Source organism: Urocampus carinirostris, chromosome 11 (assembly GCF_059441175.1).
Source record: "Urocampus carinirostris isolate Australia breed hairy pipefish chromosome 11, RoL_Ucar_1.0, whole genome shotgun sequence".
Classification (NCBI taxonomy): domain Eukaryota; kingdom Metazoa; phylum Chordata; class Actinopteri; order Syngnathiformes; family Syngnathidae; genus Urocampus; species Urocampus carinirostris.
In genome coordinates, this window is record NC_142359.1 from 18,762,662 (window position 1) to 18,784,369 (window position 21,708).

Consider the following 21,708-nt stretch of genomic DNA (forward strand, 5'->3'; position numbering starts at 1 on the left):
TTTCAGCATCTTTCTTAGTTTTTTACTATGGAGATACTACAAAAATACTCCTGCTGATATGATGCAAGATTACTACAATAATACTACTTCAGAAATATTTAAAGAATACAACAGAAAAAAAATCTGACGGAAATACGATAAGAATACTCCAAATACTACAATAATACTACAAAAATACTACTGCAGAAATATTACAAGAATCGTACTATGGGAATAGTACAGAAATACGACAAAAATCCTACAACATAAAGACAACAAAAATAAAACAACAGTAGTACTTCTAAAATACTACAAAAATGCTACTGCACAAAAACTACAAAAATAGAATAGTAATGCGACAAAAATACTACTGCAGAAATAATACAAGAATACTGTACTACAGAATACTTTAAAATACGGGGAAAAATTCCAAAAATACAAAAACAGAATCCTAGTATTAAAATTCTACAGCATAAATACGACAAGAACACCTTAACATTATTAATGATTGCAATTGTATTTTTAGGCGATATGATAACTTTACTAACATGATATGGCACCTATTTACTCACAGCAAGACAAACTATGTAGAATGATAACAAAGATCATTTGTGTGAACAAGTTTTTAAATTGTTTTTCAAGGGTGGCACAGTGGGCTGTGTGGTTAGCGCGCAGCCCCACGGTTCAGAGGTTCAGGGTTCAAGTCCAGCAACTGAGTTTGCATGTTCTCCCTGTGCCTGCATGGGTTTCCTCCAGGTACTCCGGTTTCCTCCCACATACTAAAAACATGCATGCCAGGTTAATTGGCCGGTCCAAATTGTCCCTAGGTGTGAATGAGCGAGTGAGTTGTCTGTCTCTGTGTGCCCCGCGACTGTCTGACAACCAGTTCAGGGTGTCCCCTGCCCTCTGCCCGAAGATAGCTGAGATGAGCTCCAGCACCCCCGCGACCCTACTGAGGATCAGCGGTGCAGAAAATGGATGGATGCTTGTTCAAGGACACCATTTGCTAGTGTATTGCCACAATATTAGCAATCTAAAATGACGTTGTAGCCGCTACCAGTGACTGAGACCACCTGGATTTGAGCCAAATTGGGTACAACAAGATAGTCTAACAAAAAATTTAGTAAAAAAAAAAAAAACAGTTAAAAAAATGGTTATGGGGTGCACCCAATTTTATATGATCAAAAAAACTTATAAAATATCAGGGAAATGTATACGTTGACAGGTACAAGGTATGTAGTAGTGTAAACTTATACATTTTCATCTGTTTACTTTCTGGGGCTTCATTTTCTTCATCCTTGAATCTACTATAAAAATCTCTGCAGAAATGATTGATTTTAAATTGGATTCGTCTGTCACTTTGTCACTGGTTCAAATAAAAACTTGGATTTTGATAACATGTCACAGCACAATGGTTGAGAAGCACATTGACACTTCATTCACCTCCACGCGTTGGGGCAAGATTCAAGCACACACTTGGTAATGAAGTTTAGTATTACAGGAACCCTGATGGAATTGATGGCAATGGTGAGCCGCCAGGTCCTCCAAGGATTTCCCTGCTGGCTTAAAACATATCTGAATTATATTTGCGCCATGAATACATAATGTCTGTCAGCTTCCTTTCGTTGCTTTTCCCAGTTGTGCAGCTTTCAGATGTGTGCTTTCATATTCAAGCATTTAACCGATTACATTTACGCCATTGCTTGTCGCCAGAGTAACTAGTAATCTACCCAGGGGCCTTCAGTTCTACATGCCCTGAAGCTTAACATCCGTGTCGATAAAGCGATGAGTTTAGCCAATCAGATTCCAAATTGGCTAAACAGGGCCTTCGAGAAGGCCTAAAGAAATGTCAGCTGTTCTACAAAATATGATAGGGGACGGTAACAAAAGGATTACAACAACAAGAGAAAGAAAAAAATCCTGTGTCCACTGCTTCTGTCAAACATTTTCATCCCTGGTAAAATTTTATTTGAAATACGACAGGCTCAACTTTTGGGCAGCACGGCGGCGCAATGGTTAGCGCATGTGCGGCACAGTTCATGTCATGGGAACCTCCTGTGTGGGTTCAAATCCAGCTCCAGACTTCCTGTGCGGAGTTTGTATGTTCTCCCCGGGCACTCCGGTTTCCTCCCACATTCCAAAAACATGCAATTCAGGTGAATTGGCCGGTCCAAATTGTCCCTAGGTGTGAATGAGCGAGTGAGTTGTGTGTCCCCGTGTGCCCTGCAATTGTCCGGCAACCAGTTCAGGGTGTCCCCTGCCCACTGCCTGATGATTGCTGGGATGGGCTCCAGCACCCCCGCGACCCTACTGAGGATAAGCGGTGCAGCTAATGAAACGAGATGAGATGAGGCTCAATTTTTAGCATGAACTTCGATGGCATGTGAAAAGAACTTCTTGAATGGGAATGAAATTGTCGGATAATCTGCACCACAGAGACATTGAAATCTTGAGGAAAAAGGAGGATGCATTCTGTACATAAATAAAAATGACTTCTAAATATGTCATGTTTGTTAATGATAATGAGTAAAATGTGGCAATATTCCTAAATAGTGCATTTTTATGAGGTTATTATTGAACCCTAACCCTAGCTGTAACTGCAGTAAATGTTTTATAGCCCAAAAATTTTTGAGGGTTAGATTGATCTGAATGTATCACTACTGAAAGGCCTAAGGGTGAAATGCACGACCTGCCAATTAATGAGTTGGAAAAAGTGAAAAAAAAAAAATCCAAAACACTGATAAATAAGTCCTTATGGAAAAGAAAGTAACAGAACAACATATTACCATTAAGAAACAGCTTAAATGATAGACAATACCACAATAAAATCTATAAATGCACCGAAAAACGTCTTCTAGAATATTCGGTACACCATATAAATATATCAGACATTGACTTTACGCATCCAGCCATTATCTTCACAGCTTGACTTCACAAGGATTACGAGTGTACTGGGGCCCATCCCAGCTTTTCATCGGGCATTGGGCAGTGGACAACCTGAACCTATCACAATGACTTTATTCTACGTTTAATCCAAGATGGAGGAAGACAATCAATAAGGATTCCAACCACACAGTTTATTTGAAATAAAGATCACACATCAAGATCATCATCCAGATCTTCTTGGTCAAAGTCGTCATTGGCATCAGGCTCGTACACAATTCTCCCTGAACCAGTGTGAAGAAGAGCAGCTTTCCTATCGACCAAAATCAATACCAGAGTGAATCGAGACATGCCGAAGAAAAGGCTTGAATGTTTCTCTTACTTTTCTTTGCTGAAGACAAAGGGAAGATCTAGCCTCTCTTTGGCCTCACGCTGGCTTTCAGACAAGCGGAGGTTGAAGGTCAAACTTTCTGTTGGGTCAACCTGCAAGAACAATTTTCATTTCTGAAATAAATTTTAATTTTTTCTACCATGTTTATGTACTGTAACCAATTTCCAAGGTAAAAACATTACTACATAATTCTATTTTACCCTCTGTTCATGCTTTTCAGCCCGGTTCAGCTTGCTTTGTCCCATCACTGTCAGGTCGTCTTTAATGGAGAACACCTCCTCCTATCGATCACCAAATATTTTAACATTCTTTTTTTTAACTCTCCGTCTTTTACTTCATTCTTACCTCTTGCAAAACCTTTCCTGACTTGAGACGCTTGGTTATGTTTGCTTGATTTCCTCTCGGTCCTGCCGCAACAGTGATGAGTGACGTAGCCAAGTGGCACAGGCTTCCCACCGTACCTCGCGGGTGCATGTCAGAATGGAGGAGAGCGATGATGTTTCCCACTGATCCGCCTGAAGTATAAAAGGTGCCAACTTAACTTTTGTGGCATGAACATACATATGAAGTACATTTTTATGTTTTGGGGGGATTTTGAATCAACGAGAGCATTAAAAGGTACAGTGGCTTGCGAAACTATTTGGCCCCCTTGAACTTAGTGACCTTTTGCCACATTTCAGACTTCAAACATAAAGATATAAAACTGTAATTTCTTGATAAGAATCAACAATAAGTGGGACAGAATCATGAAGTGGAACACACTTTATTGGATATTTTAACCTTTTTTAACAAATAAAAAATGAAAAGTGGGTGTGCAAAATTATTCAGCCCCATTGAGTAAATACATACCGCACCTATTGCTGCGATTACAGCTGCAAGTCACTCGGGGTATGTCTCTATCACTTTTGCACATCGAGAAACTGATATTTTTGCCCATTCCTCCTTGCAAAACACCTCGAGCTCACTGAGGGTGAATGTAAAGCGTTTGTGAACAGCAGTTTTCAGTTCTTTCCCCAGATTCTCAATTGGATTGAGTTCTGGACTTTGACTTCGCCATTCTAACACCTTGATATGTTTTTTGGTGAACCATCCCATTGTAGCTTTTGCTTTATGTTTTAGATCATCATCTTGTTGGAAGACAAATCTCTGTCCCAGTCTCAGGTCTTTTGCGGACTCCATCAGGTTTTCTTCCAGAATGGTCCTGTTTTTGGCTCCATCCATCTTCCCATCAATTTTAACCATCTTCCCTGTCCCTGCTGAAGAAAGGCAGGCCCAAACCATGATGCTGCCACCACGTGTGTCTGTGGGGATGGTGTGTTGAGGGTGATGAGCTGTGCTGCTTTTACGCCAAACATAACATCTTGCATTGTTGCCAAAATCACGGACCTGCTGGTGTGTTACCCGTTCTTCATGATGCTCTCTGCGCTCTAAACAGGCACAGTGCAGGTGCATTTACAGACACTTGATTACACACAGGTGGATTCCATTTATCATCGTTAGTCATTTAGATCAACATTGAATCATTCAGAGATCTTCACTGAACTTCTGGACAGAGTTTGCTGCATCGAAAGTAAAGGGGCTGAATGATTTTGCACACCCACTTTTTTGTTTTTTATTTGTTCAAAGTTTAAAATATTCAATAAAGTGTGTTCCACTTCATGATTGTGTCCCACTTATTGTTGATGCTTCACAAGAAATTACAGTTTTGTATCTTGATGTTTGAAGTCTGAAATGTGGCAAAAGGTCACAAAGATCAAGGGGGCCAAATGGTTTCGCAAGCCACTGTACATATGAAGTAATTTTTTACGTTTTTGTGGGATTTTGAATCAACGAGAGTAATAAAAGGTAAACACTTGGGGAGCTCAAGTTTTCCCCGGGTTGTGAAAACATGTAAATGTTCAAAATGACATTTTGCTGTGATTTATATGTGATTGCATTTGGGAGCCAACTACATACTATACACAAAATATGCTATGTACATGATTTGGACATATAGACATCCATTATGATCTTTTATCTATCATAATCATGGTGTATTTCAATGCATTTTCCAGGATGTTGGTATTTTTCTCTTCAGTTCTCTTCAATTGTATGCAAAGTAAAATATGTTGTTGAGTATTCACACCGCTACACCAGGTGGTGGCGCCAAATACAAATTTTGCTTGCAAACCACTGTAAATTGGCATGTTTGGATAAATAAATGTAAATAATATCCATCTTTGTACAAAAATAAATAAATATGTATGTATAAGTATGTAAAGGTCTTCTGCCACTGAACATTTAGAATGGGTGGAAGTCAAAAAATATTCCTTAATGACTTAGTTATTACACATTAAGTTCACCTTCTAAAAATGTACACTGACATGCATTGTGTAACCCATTAACACCCCCCCCCACACCAAAAAAAACAACATGCTACGAGGGTATGTACTGCAGTTTAACAAATTAACCCTCCTGTGGGGCATGTTAAAAGTGGACTAATACCTCGAAATTCAAAAACTATTTTTGAGTTCTTCTGGAAACAAACTGATTACCGTAAAATTCGGACTATAAAGGCGCACCTGATTATTAGCCGCACCCAGCACATTGTTCAAGGAAAAACATTTAGGATATACATAAGCCGCACTTGACTATAAGCCGCATGTGCAAACATTAAAATATGAGATAATACCAAGAACGACGGTACACAAAATGTTTTAATGATATACGGTACATAAATCCCTTTATGTTCAGAAGGCCCGCCGGTGGGCCGCCAGACTTACGATTAAAAAAAATATGTGTCTGGACGATGTCACCAGTCACTGAAATACCCCATGCGATATATCAAAGTTACATTAAACTTGCCTCTTTCTCGACATACAGTATATGTTTCACGTCACTCGCTTCTACCTCTACTGCTAGGGCACCCCTGGCGGCCATTAGAAAAACTACATAAATTAGCCGCATCATTGCAAAAGCCGCAGTGTTGAAAGCTTTGGAAAAAAGTCGTAGGTAATAGTCAGAATTTTACGGCATACACTGTCATTTGAAAACGTTTGGGAACTCCTGATAATTTTCAAGATTTTCCTTCCTAAATCAGTGGCTGTTGGGATCAGCAATTTACCGTAATTTAAACATATATAGCAGACAAACCAAGTGATATTTAAGAAGTCAAATTAGGTTTAGATAGATAGATAGATAGATAGATAGATAGATAGATAGATAGATAGATAGATAGATAGATAGATAGATAGATAGATAGATAGATAGATAGATAGATAGATAGATAGATAGATAGATAGATAGATAGATAGATAGATAGATAGATAGATAGATACTTTATTCATCTCCGTAGGGAAATTCTCACTTCATCCTTCTGTTGAAAATAAAACAATAATAAAGTAAAAGGAATATAATACATAAATACCCAATGTAACATGTTGATATAGAGTATTTAAATAGTGCTACATCAAATACACACTGTAATAAAAATAGGGTAATATGCAATGTGGGGGTGTGGTTTAATGTGGGCTTTTACTCCCCCGGGTGGAATTAAGGGGCCTCATGGCATGAGGAAGAAATGATATCCTCAGTCTGTCCGTGGAGCAAGACTGTGACAGCAGTCTGTCGCTGAAGCTGCTCTTCCGTTTGGAGATGCTGCTGCTTTAAAGCAGTGTTTCTGTATCAAGGAGGTCGGACCCAAAACAGGGTTGTGGGCCCGTTTTCAGAGTATTGCTGGCCTTTGACTTGGCAAATTAATGCTAATAAGAAAAAACAGAGGGTCAATCAAATTCCATAACAGCAGATGGCAATAGTGCCCTGCTTGATCTCTTCTACCTGTTCAGTTAATGCCGCGTTTCAGAGGGACCACATCGCATTTTATTGTGATTTGTTTTTATTTCCTTTTATTGCCTACAAAATGGGTCCCAAGAACATCAGTGATAAGGAAAAGAAGAAGTGGAAGAGTGACAACAACGAGAGTCAAAGAAGGAAACGATTGTGAAATACAAAAATGATGTACATGGGTCTGCCATTTAAGCACTGCTGGAAGGTACAGTAAATGGGTTTAAAATGTTATATTTTTAGCTTTTAAACAGTGTAATGTTGCTTATTATAGACATAATCAAATAATTATGGATGTTTCAGTACAGGTTTTATTAATATTTTGAATTTCATTGAGTATGTGACAATTTTAAAGCAGTTTTAGGGGGTCATTTATACGAGATGTAGGCTTATATGAACATAGGTTACTTGATGTTGTTTTGTTTTTACTGGTCATTCTTTTTTGGGGGGGAAAAAAGAAAGAGAAGAGAATATATTCTATTGTCTCAGCTCCAAACTGCAGTACTTTCTTTGGATACATTTTGGAAGTGGATTTTTTTTCTTGATTTGGGGGCGCAGCTTGTCATTAAAAGTGGAATGATGGGTGATAGTCTCAAGACCAGTTGAGAACCAATGGTTTTAAGGATTTAAAGAGTGTGTAATAGTTACATTTACAAAAGTAGGGAGGTGCATACATTTGGGCACCATTGTTGTTTTATTGAAGATATTCAGCACAAATTATTGGGGTACGACATTTGTTTGGTAAGCTAATTGACCCTTGACTTACATTCACATGTGAAGCCAGTCATCAGAAAGGGTATTTATGGTGGCCAGTTGCAAGTTGTTCTCTTTTTTGCATCTCCTCTGAAGATTGGCAACATGGGAGCCTATAAACAACTGTCAAATGACCTAAAGACAAAGGTTATTAAACATCAGGGTTCAGGGGTCGGATACATAAAGCTAGCTCTGAGATTTCAGCTGTCAGTTTCCGCTAGGAGAAATAAACATAGTAAGGAAATCGAAAGGCACAGGCACGGTTCTAGTTAATCGGAGTGGCAGAGGCAAAGGATTGTGATAACATTCAAACTCAACCCACAGACCAGCTCTGTAGGACTACAACATGGTCTGGCTGCAGATACGGGACCTGTGCGTAATTCAACTATTCGAACACTTTGCATAAGGAGATGCTGTATGGGAGAGTATGGGGCAGAAGCCTTTTCTGCACACATGCCATAAAAAGAGTTGCTACAGCATATTTGGACAAGCCAGTTTGATTTTGAAATGAGATGCTTTTGACTGATGAAACTAAGATTGAGTTATTTGGACGTACGGGGCGGTATGCATAGTGGAAGAACACAGCATTCCAGGAAAAGCACTTACTTCTCACAATAAATTTTGTAGGTGGTTCCATCGTGCTGTGTCGCCAGTGGAGGTGCTGGCGATCTTGTTAGACTTACGACTTACGAACAATGTTCAAGAATCTGTGACAAAGACGAAGTTGCGCTGGGGCTGGCTATTTCAAGACTATGAACCCTAAAAACTGCTCAAGTTCTACTAAGGCATTCAAGTAGAGGAACACGTGCAACCTTCTGGAATGGCAATATCAGTCCCTAGACCGGGGTATTACTAAAAAGCTGGTGTGATTTAAAATAGGCTGTCCATGCATGGGAACAGTCAAACCAGACAGAACTAATATTTTTGGGAAGAAGAATGGTGAAAAATATCTACAACCAGAATCAAGCCAACATGTCAAAGTCAAGGCCCGCGGGCCAGATAAGGTTTATTATGGCACCTGAGATGATCTTGATCCATTGGTGTACCATGCACATGGAATCGTGGTGTATTTTTCCACTGTATGTTTTTTCTCCTTGAAGAAAGTGTTCATCTCATCTCATCTCATCAGCTGTACCGCTTATCCTTATTAGGGTCGCGGGGGGCTGGAGCCCATCCCAGCCATCTCCGGGCAGTGGGCAGGGGACACCCTGAACTGGTTGCCAGCCAATCACAGGGCACACGGGGACAGACAACTCACTCGCTCATTCACACCTAGGGACAACTTGGAACGGCCAATTCACCTGAAATGCATGTTTTTTGGAAAGTGGGAGGAAACCGGAGTGCCCGGAGGAGACCCACGCAAGCACGGGGAGAACATACAAACTCCGCACAGGAAGTCTGGAGCTGGATTTGAACCCACGCAGGAGGTTCCCATGACATGAACTGTGCCGCACATGCGCTAAGCACTGCGCCGCCGTGCTGCCTGAAGAAAGTGTTGTTTTTGGGAATTATTTTAAAATTCTATTAAACAAATTTCAGTTGCGTAAATGATGAAAAAGTTACAATTTCCTGGGGGGTGTAAATGTAGCCCACTTTTGCTAAAAAAACAAACTATAAGTGTAGGGTACTTCTTGTGCCTTTGTATATACAATAAATTTGTCCTTTGTGCCTGATGAAAATTAAGAATTACTGACAGGGCCATTAGAAAATATCGCTTTATTTAACAGGTCATTTTGTAATATATTTGTTAAGTTTTAAGTAGACTCAATAAGGTTCAATAGACTACAGTAATCCCTCAGTTATCGCGGTTAATGGGGACCAAAACCACCCGCGAAAAGCGAAAATCCGCCAAGTAGCGACGCCCCTTCAAAAATGCTTAATTTTTTTTTTTTAATTATTTTATTTTATTATTTTTTAGACCCGGTTAATGGGGACCAAAACCACCTGCAAAAAATGAAAACTGTATAATCGCATTTTAAAATGTTTTAACATTTGATCTCTATGACCCGCAGTTTGTCGCAGGTTTTTTTCATTGGTCTTCAGTCCGTTTGACTTGGACACACCTAAAGAAGACCCTCATTGGAAGCTATGGGAACAGTGTGGCTGCAATTTCTGCAAAAGGGGATCTTTTGTTTAAGTATATATTGCGCACTTTCGGTAAGCCCTATAAACTTTATTTTAATTCCGAATGTCACTATATTGGTAAATGTAACTGTAAATGGTCTGCATTTATATAGCACTTTAAAGTAAATGAAAACCTCCCAAAGCGCTTTACATTGTACTTCACACTTACCCATTCACACCGATAGCAGCGTCAGCCATGCAAGGCAACAACCTGCTTATCAGGGGCATTAGGGATTCAGTGTCTTGCCCAAGGATACTCCGACATATAACACGCAGGGACTGGGAATCGAACCTGCAACCTCTTGATTTAAAGGTAAGAGTGAGACAGGTGGAATATTTGTGTCGAGGAAGACGCAGGTTTTATGTAACTTCACGCTTTGTGCATGAATAAATCTAGAATGAACATACCCTCATCATTGAATACAGTAGGTGTCATCTGAAATGGGAGGGCTAATTACCATATTGGGAATCATTTTTCGAGTGTTTATTTGAAACGAAAATAATGAGGCGAAACGAACGGATTACAAGAAGCAACTTCCAACGAAGCACAGATGTTTTAGGCGGATTCCTATGTATTTGTCCGCATTATCGCGTGTTTTGGAATAAATATATTACACAGTTGGATTCTGATTCTGTGGATCGTAACAAAGCCATTTTCGCAGACAATCGATATTTGTCTGCTTTGTGATATATTTGACTAAAATTGCTGATCCGATAAACCTATGGTTTGTAAAGGAAAATCTTAAACAATCAGGGCTTCCCAACCTTTTTCATATGACTGCCGATCACCATGTTTCAGCTGCCGATCACCATTTTTCAGCTGCTGGAGAGTCTTGCAGACTTTAGTGGGGTCAACATGTCTCAAAATCCAGGAAAGTGAGTCGATGATTAAAATAGATGGCTTCGCTTGGGAGGTCGGCTTGAGGAGCTTTAGGATTCCCTCAACACAGAACTGCTCAACCTTGAAGGTGTCACAGCCAGCCCAGCCCAGGGGGTCACTGTAGGCGTTGTGAAAGTGAAGCCTAAAATGAAAAATAACCCACAAAATGATGCTGTCAGTACACAAAATATTGATTTAAAATCAAGTCATGTTTATTTGTATACCCCTTATACCAAAATGTCTGAAATCATTGTACAGACCACAATAACAATTTCCCCTGATGATCTTTTGGGTTGGAAATACCTTTCAATGGGTGATTCATTGAAGCCCGTCTCCAGCTCACTCTCATTTGCTTCAAAGCTGAGCACATGGACATCTTCCCCCCTTAAATTCACAGCATGTATTCACATCTTAAGTAAAGTCAATTAGATGCTTATCCACTTGTTATTAACCTCGTCAATGCAGCCTTGATAAAGCTCCAGAGAAGACGTCGACCCGAAAAGCAACTGGAATCTTAGATGAAATAAAGATTTTGTTAGTCTTTATTCGGCAACTGTAATTAAATTCGAGTCCAAGGCTGAGTACCTTTTATGATAAGAAAACCTCCAGGTTCTAGCCCTTGCAGCAAGTCATGCAACATGGTTCTGCCAATGCTAAAGCTAATTAGCATACGCCTACAACGGTGGCAATGGAATTCATGACGGAAAACGCCTCAAAATAGAATACAATTATGAAACATCATTCCTGCAAGATCGTTCCAACTTAGATCAACTTCCAAAACGTATAAACAAGCGAAGTGCCTCTTCCAAAATATGTTTGGGCATAATCGCGTTGGCAAAGGAGATTTTCTGTTTTAGTGCAAGGTGGGAAATGTAGTATAGGTACACCAAATCCTTGTCAACTCAGTACCCCAATCAAACTTCATTACCCATAGTCCTTTAGGGTTCCGAATTCGCAGACGACTACAGGCTTCTACCGCGCGCAGACCTGTGGGCAGGATTCCCTTTCGCGTTGCTCCATTACGAAAGCTCGAAGATACAAACAATATTTCTTGATCGGATATTTTTGCGGTGTTATGTCACGGACTTCGATTTAATGATGTTTTATACTCGAGCAGTACGGCGGAGGCATCGATTTTAAATACAGAGGGATAGTACAAGCCATAGAAAATGTAGTTCCCCCCCCTGTAGTGTCGATAGCGCGGTGACAGCTGCCCGAAGCAAGACGCAGCAAAGTGTTATTTTCCCTCGTGTTTTTTTGTGTACGATCGTTTTATTTTGCGTGTTTCCCCCACATCGGTGCTCCGGTACTCAGCGAAGAATTTCATCGTGGTCACGCTGGGAGAAGGCTGAGTACGACGGTCGCCTCGTTTCGGATACCCAGCCCGCTTGCTGGTTCCGATTCTCGGACCTTAAGGCCTTCTCGTCGAAGGGACAATGCTCGACATAATGTCCGAGCACCAAGGTATGTTTGTTTTATTGACGAACGAGTCATAAATGAAGCTTTATGTGGCTTTTGTGCGTTTGCTGAGGGGAAATTGACATTTTGAAAGGCCAGCGCTAGCGTCGGGGTTACGTTCTCTTGCGTTCATCAAAGTTCTTAATTTTCCTCAAAGTCGGTTGGATGATAACTCGATTCATCGTCATTTAAATGCACTTTTGTTGACGATCAACACTATGTTTCTTTTCAATCAAAGTGTCTCTTTTCGGTGTGAAAACGCGGCGATAGGGTGGTCTCGATAACGGCGCCGAACTAGCAGACATAGCCCTACCCCCCCCCCCCTCAAGATTAAAATTCTAATAATTTCGATGCTGATGTGATTAAATATGTATAATTTCAATGCACGTCGACTGGCGACGTTGAACGCCGAGTTGACGGGCGACATTGAGACGCCTTTTACCACGAGCGTCGGTGGAATTAGCACGTTAGCCGCTAAAGGCTAAAGCAACTCTGCCCATCTGTGACGTTCATTATTCTTTTCTTTCATCGATGTCGAACGACGACGTTGAGAAAGATGCCTCCTTTTGCGTTTGATGGCACGAGTGTCGATTGATGTTAACTTTGTTCAAAGGCTAAATTTCTAACACGTTGTCATTTGTTCCGGCCGGGCCAACCAAGGACCTAAATGCACACTTCAAATGTCCACATCGTGGAGAACTACCGCGCAATGTCGCCCTGGTTTTGTCTGTGGGTTTTATTTTATCACCCGAATTACTCTGCGAGTATCGTTGAATAATCCCCCCGAGCGATTGAGCCGTCTAGCGACTAATGCTAGCGTTAGTTAGCCACCCAGTGGAGCGGGATGCAATGATCAAGAATAGCATTGATTTTCTATAAGGTTATATAGGCTTGTACCACCATTTATATCGCTTGTTTTCATTGCAGGTTTGTAAGATTGCTTTATATAATAGAGTAGCCTCCACATTTTGGGAAATCGTTTTAGATAACTAATCTTTTGAATTGAATCGAAGTGGCATTATTGTCATTGATATTAACGTAGTAATACATTTTATGCGACGAGATCGGACATGGAACTCATGTACTAAAGACTTTAAAGAGAAAACATTATAAAAAATTGCTTAGTCCTTAGAGACTGGTCAAAGTTGCAATCATAGTGCTCTTCCGCCTGAGATTCGATCTGCAACCTTAGTGGAACTGTTTAAATCTAAACTTAAAACACACTTTTATTCTATAGCATATGAATAACCTAAATTTTATGTTGACAATATCTGTATTTGCCCTCATGTAGGTTTTAGATAAGGGGGTGGTGTCATAATAGTCTGTGGTTTGCTATAATATGTGGTCTGTGCAGCCCTTTGAAACTCTTTGTGATGAAAGGCTGCACAAATAAACTTGACTTGACTCCATGATTAATAATAGTGCTTCCTATCAAATTGTGTATCGTAAAGTAGTGCAATAAGTCAAGTCATGTTTATTTGTGATGCCACTAATCACAAAGAGTCTCAAAGGGCTGCACAGACCACAGATTGTTGCAAACCACAAACTATTATTACACTATCCCCGATCTAAAACCTACATGAGGGCAAGGAAAAACTCAAAACCTCAAGATGAGGAAAATGAAGAAACCTTGGAGAGGGGACTGCACATGAGGTAATCCCCTTTCCAGGATGACCAGGCTGCAATGGTTGTTGCAATAACAAATTAAAAAACATATATTGTCAACATAAAATATAGGTTATTCATATGCTATAGAATAGCAGTGTGTTTTGAGCTTAGATTTAAACATTTCCACTGAGGTTGCAGATCGAATCTCGGGGGGGAAGAGCATTCCACAGCACTGGGTCCCGATTGGAGAACGCTCTTGAACCTGCGGATCTCTTTTTGGCTCTTGGGATTACTAGTAGACCAGCATTTTCAGAGCAAAGGCTGCGTACCGGAACATAGGGGGAATCGAAAGAAGTGTGTTAACATTTAGCAGCAACAAAAATCCCCAAATACGTTGCACGGTATACATTTTCAGTTTAGATACGGTTTCACAATATTCTACGCTTGTTGAGGGTGGTGAAGGCCTGGGTGGAGAAGCGGTCTCTGAGCCTGTAGCGGTTTTTTAAGGGACTTGTCTTGCTTACCAGACTGCAACAGGTGGTGGCCGAGTTGGAAAGAGTCCTTTATAACGTAGGCTCTTGGGGTATCGCAAGCGGGCGATGTTCTCTAGACTGGGGAGAGAGCAGCCGGTAATCATCTGGGCTGCTTTGATTTCTCTGTTTTCTCTGTCCGCTGCCATGCTCCCAGCATACCACACAGTGACTCCATATGATATTGCAAAGTGTTATCAGTTTACCAATTTGTCTTTCTCTGCCCACAGACTCGCTTTTGACGTGTAAAACTGAACCCTTGGTAAGTACTTGAACTAGATTGTCTGTTTTGAAAAATCAACAATAACTAAGTATTCATTTTGTGTAGCCCCCAGAGAGGAAGAGGAGGACTGTTGAAGATTTCAACAAGTTCTGCAGTTTTGTCCTGGCTTACGCTGGTTACATCCCCAGCCCCAAAGAGGTATGTGTCGATTTCAGCATTCATTTTATTAATCATTGATAATTGCTTTTCAACTTTTGATTCTGCTTTGCATTTGTGACGAGCTAACTTCTATTCTTACCCTTAAACTATGCCAAATATCAGATGTCAACCTGGGTTTCCGCTGATCCTTGAAAAGTCTTAAAAAGCATTCATTCATTAATCTAAAAATAAGGCCTTAATTGGCATTAAAATGTCTTAAATCCAATTTTCAAAAGTCTTAAAATTGTGCAAACACAAGATTTATATTTATTTTAATTAAAAAGATTTAATAAAAATGTCTTTTTTTTTCGTGATAAGAATGCTCATCAATGTAGCAGAAGATTTCTATGGAATTAATAGTTATTTGCCAGTTGTGACTGCTGTACTGTAAACATCTTTTTCATTTATTGTTTTCCATGTCTAAAACTTTAAACAGAGCTGTTTTTCAATGGACAAAAATTTGATTTAAAGAACAAATTATAATAAAGACATGTTTAAAATAATATATAATAAAATAAAGTAATGTGCTAATTTTGGTTGGTTTGTTTCAATTGTTGTTTTTTGTTATTGTTGACTTGGTCCGAAATTTGATTTCAAACGGCATTAAAGAAGTCTTAAAAGGCCTTGAATTTGACTTGCTTTCAGCTGTAGCAACCCGGTCGACTGTTGGCCAACCTCGAGTAAGCGAAGAAACGTACCTGCTTTATGAAATGTACATTTATAGTATTACATTTCATGGTTTTTGATATTGCTGATCAAGGTATGAGTAAAGGCACGTTAAATGAGCGAGTATTGCCTATTTTCAGGCTTGTTGCAAAGTATCTTTTGCTAAAATGTTAAAATTTACTCTCATAGCCAAGCGCAGTTTCAAAAGTATCCTCTTGAATGCCAGCCCATTTGAAACATTGACACCTCTTCCAAGACCCACAAAACTCTGAATTGTGTTTTCGTATCAAATAAACACAGAAACTACCAAATGCACTTTTTTTATCTTTGCATCCATCTTTAGTCACTATCAAAATAACAGACAACTTACTATGTAGTAAAACAAGCATTATGGTAAAAGATTTAATGGCTACAATGACTTTTGGTGTAATTTTAACTTCAGTAAGGCCTTGGAAATGAGTGCTTTCATAGAAATATTCTATTTACTATAAGGTGTGCACCGATATGAGATTCTGACAAAAATATTGCTGTTTGATTTATTTTATTTAGTATTTTTTTAATAGGTTTTTGCCCTCAGTCTTACAGTGATTCCAAAAACTTTGAAAATTTGCATAGTTTATTCCGCCAGTTTGTAGCAAACAATATTCAATGAAAATTCTGAAAATATAGACAAAAGGTTCACTTTTACTCCTTTGGATGCGCTTGGTTTAAATACAAAGGCTAGTTCAATACATGTCCAGTGCATTTTTAAACACAGTGCCATTTAGAGGAATCAATCAATATCACAAGTGTTTCCATTTGTCCATCACTATTTGACATTTTAACCACTAAATATTAATTTAAAATAATTACATTCAAAATCTTTTTTTCAGTCTCATAAAAAATAACGGACCTGTTGCCATGAATCAATTTTAATAAATGAAATATATTATAACAACCTAGGCTAGTCTCCAAACACTACCTTGTAAATATTTTTGCCTATTCATGCTGACAATTTCTTATCTTATTTGTCTTTTGAGTCTTGAGAACGTGTTTACACTGGAGAGCCATTTCTAATGTCGTTGCAAACAATAATCACTAAAACAATCATAAAGGCTCTTTGAACTTAGTTGGGAATTGTTCATACATACTTCAACAAGCTGCGCGCTATCTGGAACCTCTACCCATCTCCTGGCATGTTTATTTTATTTTTTAGACACGTTCAAATTTCTTGGGGTTTGGGTTGGCATTTGGACTCGAAGCAGGCCTTTTCTTACTTTGACCATTTTCATGTAACATTAACAATTAAAAAGAAGAAATATGTGGGGGCAAAATTTGCATGCAATATATGCCCCGAATGCACGACCTTAGCAACTCGTTACATTGAAAATGAATGAATTAAAACGGATTCTGGGGAAAGTCAGAAGAGCGTAAAGAAATGGTGCTTACCAGCGGGTGCTGCCTAGATTGTTATCCGCGTCTGGGAAACAACTAAGGCGTTGTCGGGAGAGAAGGCTGCAGGTCCAGCCTACTGCTACGGCTAATCTACGTAGCAACCCTCGTAAGATACCCCCGCGGAGCATGTATTTCACCAATGCCAGATCCATTTTCCATCAAATGGATGACCTGGAGCTGCAACACGCGGGAACTGCTACATTCGGGACGGTTGTATTTTAAACATTGCGGAGACCTGGCTCCACTTGACGTAACCTGATGCTCGCTTGGAGCTACTTAGCCGCTCTCTAAATAACTTTCATATTCTGAAAGAAGCCCTCCAATGTCCTTGTATTTTTTTTATAGTGACTTAAGTCCAATTATTTAACTGCAATTCTGTTTTTATTTGTTGATTTGTAGTGTTTATTTTGTATACTCTGTCGGTAACTCGGTAATCTCTAGGTAAGTTTGCATGTCACTGATTAAGGTCTTACATAAAACGAAACTAGCTGAGAAAATGCCCTTTTTAAAATCAAAAACGCGTCTGCAAGTCTGAAAAATCGCAATTACGTTTTTTTTCCCCTAAAATCATGTAGCCTTAGCGCCTGGCCCGCTGTCTGACTGACAGCCTACACCAACCTATCATAGTCGAGCACATGGTCACGCCCACACAGCACACAAAGTCCTCCCTAACCTCCCCCCGTGAGAGCATTTGCTGTGTGCTGTCTGCTCAGGACACACTGCATGATACGTTGAAAGAAATTACAATACAGACAATCTAAACTCCGAAAAACAAAGACCCATCGCTAATCAAAATGCAAAGTAGCGAGAGATTACTGTATATCGCTAAAATATTTCAGTTTTATGCTAAAAACATGTGCTATTTCCTCATATTTTGCTTGTTAAAGAATTTGGGATTGCCTTTAATGAACATATGAATTTGTTTCTGTCAGGAAAGCTCATGGTCCCCGACGTCATCCAGCTCCGGCCACAGTTCGTCGGCGGACGGCGGCATGAGCAGCACGTGGGCCGACGGCAGCCCAGACATCCACACCATCCACACGTTCGTCCACAAAGCGCGCGCTAACAAGGGCAAAAGCCTGCACCCCGACGGCGCTCTGCTGGACAACGTGCGCATGTTCGAGAGCCAAGCGAGCGGCCCCAAACCCGAGCGCAAAAAGGACAAAAAGCTCAAGAGGCCGTCGCTGCCGGGGGCCGACAGCGGCAGCAGCGAGGGCGAAAAACGGCCGCGCATCAAGCGCAGCAAGAACTCCAAGCAGCCTAAAGCCAAAAAGCTCAAGAGCTCGCCAAACGCGCACAGCGACTCTGAGGAGTGGCGTCCTGTACGCGGCGGTCCCGGCCCGCACCCCGCTCAGGACAAGTCGCCGCCGAGCGACCCCGGCGGGGACGCCGAGATGAGCTCCAGCGAGGGCGAGACCTGGATCGCCGACGAGGACATTATGGTGGAGTCAGGTAGGCTGCTTTTTTTTTGTCAGGGGAGGCCCCCATCGGTGAGCGGGGCCTCATTCTTTCATATAGGGCAATGGTCGGCAAGCTTTTCTGTAGCACAGACCGGTTTGTCTAACTATATTCTCTAGACGCCGATGGCGTTTGGCAGCCAAAGGTGTCAAGGCCAATTTCCCTTCCGCAGTTGGCGCCAGGTGTGTAAGAAATGGATTTTGAATGAGTTCCTTTTGATGACTGTCTAAACTGGCGGTTTATAATCCGGTGCCGCTCCGAAAAAGGCAAAGTTGAGTTTCGTTCCGAATTTGAGCATACGGCTTTTTATCATGTGCGCTCTGTAGTCTGGAATTTATTGATTGACAATTTCAAAATTTACTACGTCATGAATGTTGCTGGATTTTGGTGTTATAATAGCACAGCAGAGGACTTATTGGTGCATATGCCTTTAACGTGGAATACAGTGGAGATTTTACATAATGTAATGAAAACTTTATAAATTGTAAAAAAGGATCAAAAATCAAAGATTAGAGGAAAACGAGCAATTAAATTGTCCTGGAGAGACTTCTTCCTTTACTCCCAAATCACATCTGCATGCTCCCAGTACTCAGGCTGCCTCCCTTAGCACTCGTTTATTTAGTCCACTCTTTAAAACTGCCCAGAGGCTTCCTCCAATGGGCATCGTGGTCCAATTAAACAGATAGTTATCTTGTCAATAAGCGACAGTCAAAACCTAGCGAAGTAGAAATGTATTTATTAGACATCCGTAAAATATTCTATGCACGACTGTAGCAAAAGAGCAACTATAGATCTACAACTAGAAACGGAATACTGAGTTGCGGTTGAAGGAATGGTTTTTGTTGTCATTATACAATAGGATAATGACATTGAATGGCTTTTCCTTTCATTGTAACTAAGTGCTTGTAGAGTGCAGCCTGCTAGCTGCATGCTAGCATCGAGGATCCTCGGATTGAGCCATGTCTTCTTGATGATTATAACATGAGCATAAAGAATGTAGCAGTTTTCCATGATTTGTAGCTCCAGGTCATCAGTTTTATGGGTAATGGGTCTGGCTGTGGTGACTAGCCAGACTCAGCCGGCATGACTTGTGAGAGTTCAAAGCATAGTCGTAACAAGCAGTCAGCGGGATCTGTAAGCCTCGCTATTGCTTTCTCTTCTGACTTCGCCTCAGTCGCTTCCCGCACCCGATAACAATCCACAGGGCTTCTTTGTGCTTTTCTGACTTTCCACTGAGTCCGATTTAATTGATGAATTTATTTTCAATGTTACGAGCCGCTAAAATGAGTTGTCACCGTGCTTCGCGCCCAGCTATTTGACATACAGCACCAGCGTATCACAGTCAGACACACAAGCCGCCCCTGTTAAAGCTTTTGCTGTGTGCTGTCTGCTCCAGAAAACAATGCACAACACGTTCATTGATCACGACTATTCGATTCAAAACGCGCTAAGCAATGAACCGGCGATAACCGAAGCGTGAAGTAGCGAGGTGTCTCTGTATATTCTTAGCCTGGGGTATTTTAGCTAACCTACACCAAATTTTGGGATCTCTTGCAAAGTAAAATGAACGAAATACCAACCTCTCCCTCCCTTTTGCGTTTCAGGCGACGATTCTTGGGACCTGATCACGTGCTACTGCGGCAAGCCCTTCGCTGGGCGGCCGATGATCGAGTGCAACCAGTGCGGCATCTGGGTGCACCTCTCCTGCGTGAAGATCAAGAAGTCCAACGTCCCCGACATCTTCTACTGCCACAAGTGCATGCACTCCAGGCGCGCGACTCACAAAAGTAATCCTTAAAAGAAGCCCAAAACGGCACAAGAACATTCTCCTTTCGGGTCCCCCCCACTCCCCCCCTCCTCCTCCCGACAGCCTAAACAGTTCTTTTGACAATCATGATGGTTTATCCCTCTTGCATCACAGGCAAGACACAATATGTTATGGGTTTTTGAGTCTCCTGCCAGGGTCCCAAATGACATTTTTTAAAGGTGGAGGTTTTATTAGTCATTGCAAAAGAACTGATATGCCAAATATCACTTGACCTCACTCAGTGCCATGGACGTATTTTCACGGCATTTACATTTGAATCTGCTTTTCTTAAAGTACAATTTCGTCACTAATAGTTGAAATTAGAGAAACACTTGAAATAAGCAACAAAAAATGTTGCTCATCTTAGAAATATCCTACCAAAATAGAAAATAAAAACAAGATCCGAATGTTTTTTTTTCTTCACATTTTGTTGTTAGAGAATACACACCGTCCCTTTAAGCTTTATCTTCCACCAAGAAAATCTCTTTTCAGAGAGTCTTACAAATTCACTTTTTTAATATATATATTTTATTATTATTATTATATATTTATATAAAACTTGCTTGAAGAGAAAAATGTGTCATTTAAGTTATAGATGACGGTGAAAGTATCATAGATTAAAACTAAAGCGACAATGTCTGACAAAGGATTCCCCACCCCCAAAAAAGATTATGAAATTAAGTACAAATATCATTATAGAAGAAAAAAAAGTGACATTTTGGGGTATCACATTCCTTTAGAGCGAGAGGACAGTTTAGGAAAAATGTCGTAATATAAAAACTGAAATTAGTGACATTTTCTGACAACGGTGTAACAATATGAATTATTTTTTTAAATTATGAGTTAATTTTGTTATAAATTGAAGTAAAAATATCGTACAGTTACAAAAAAATAAGCGACATTTTCTGACCGAGTTAAAATATGTGTAATAAACTGAAAATAAATCTATGGCACTGGATGAGTTCAAGAAAACACAAGGTAGTCTGGAACAGTAAATCTGCCTCATCGGCACAAAATATTTTCGGTAAAAGAATACAAATCTCTTATTTTTGGAACCCTGACTTTTTTTTTTTTTTTTTTTTTTTTGGGAAGTACAGTAATAAGAAAATTTCCCCGAAATTAGCACACAAGACAACTGGAGTATTGCACTTTTTTGGGAACGGGCAGGGAAGTACATTTGTGACATAGCGCTTAGAAATGCCTTTTTTTTCCTGTTTCAAAATGGCTCCTCATAGCAAATGTTGGGGATTTATGGCCGGAATTGATTTGTTTGTTATTTTTCGAGCCCCGAAAAAAAAACGCATCTGGTTTGTTTGTTATGTCGGGGAATGTCTTGGCTGTTTTCGGGCGGTTTTTGATTATGTGTGTGTGGGGGAGGGGTGTACATATTTGACAAATGTACATATGTGAAAGCCAATGCAAAAATCTATATTTTCTGCAGTCCATTGTTTTCTTTAATCGTAGTCCAAAAAATAAAAGTCTTTAGGAAAATAA

The 21,708-nt window shown here is 40.2% G+C and overlaps 2 protein-coding genes across 4 annotated transcripts; one reads left to right on the plus strand and one right to left on the minus strand.

The window, feature by feature from the left end:
• Positions 1-3,035: 3,035 nt before the first annotated feature.
• elp5 (elongator acetyltransferase complex subunit 5) lies at positions 3,036-12,292 on the minus strand. 2 transcript variants are annotated; one of them, XM_088347084.1, is made up of 8 exons: positions 11,418-12,292; positions 11,285-11,345; positions 11,136-11,216; positions 10,763-10,974; positions 3,599-3,768; positions 3,454-3,534; positions 3,245-3,345; positions 3,036-3,175 (listed from the first exon to the last, which is right to left on the minus strand). In XM_088347084.1, the coding sequence occupies exons 1-8, from the start codon at positions 11,500-11,502 to the stop codon at positions 3,073-3,075; spliced, it is 894 nt and encodes a 297-aa protein (XP_088203210.1). In that variant the 5' UTR covers positions 11,503-12,292; the 3' UTR covers positions 3,036-3,072. The 2 variants fall into 2 exon arrangements, with proteins under 2 accessions (XP_088203210.1, XP_088203209.1); XM_088347083.1 differs by having other exon boundaries at positions 10,718-10,974; positions 11,418-11,774.
• Positions 11,773-21,708, plus strand: phf23b (PHD finger protein 23b). 2 transcript variants are annotated; one of them, XM_088347087.1, is made up of 5 exons: positions 11,773-12,296; positions 14,659-14,690; positions 14,757-14,849; positions 17,882-18,401; positions 20,012-21,708. In XM_088347087.1, exons 1-5 carry the CDS (start codon positions 12,269-12,271, stop codon positions 20,203-20,205), a joined length of 867 nt encoding a protein of 288 aa, XP_088203213.1. In that variant the 5' UTR covers positions 11,773-12,268; the 3' UTR covers positions 20,206-21,708. The 2 variants fall into 2 exon arrangements, with proteins under 2 accessions (XP_088203213.1, XP_088203212.1); XM_088347086.1 differs by lacking the exon at positions 11,773-12,296 and adding an exon at positions 12,892-13,019.

What these genes read in the sequence shown, in the direction of transcription:
- elp5 (XM_088347083.1), bottom strand. Translation starts at nt 11,502, where the DNA reads ATGCTAATTAGCTTTAGCATTGGCAGAACCATGTTGCATGACTTGCTG. An exon ending in ATCAAGGCTGCATTGACGAG is followed by an intron (nt 11,217 to 11,284) that starts GTTAATAACAAG and finishes TGTGAATTTAAG; the next exon opens with GGGGGAAGATGTCCATGTGC. An exon ending in AATGAATCACCCATTGAAAG is followed by an intron (nt 10,975 to 11,135) that starts GTATTTCCAACC and finishes TTTTCATTTTAG; the next exon opens with GCTTCACTTTCACAACGCCT.
- phf23b (XM_088347086.1), top strand. Translation starts at nt 12,971, where the DNA reads ATGTCCACATCGTGGAGAACTACCGCGCAATGTCGCCCTGGTTTTGTC. An exon ending in ACATCCCCAGCCCCAAAGAG is followed by an intron (nt 14,850 to 17,881) that starts GTATGTGTCGAT and finishes TGTTTCTGTCAG; the next exon opens with GAAAGCTCATGGTCCCCGAC. An exon ending in GGACATTATGGTGGAGTCAG is followed by an intron (nt 18,402 to 20,011) that starts GTAGGCTGCTTT and finishes TTTGCGTTTCAG; the next exon opens with GCGACGATTCTTGGGACCTG.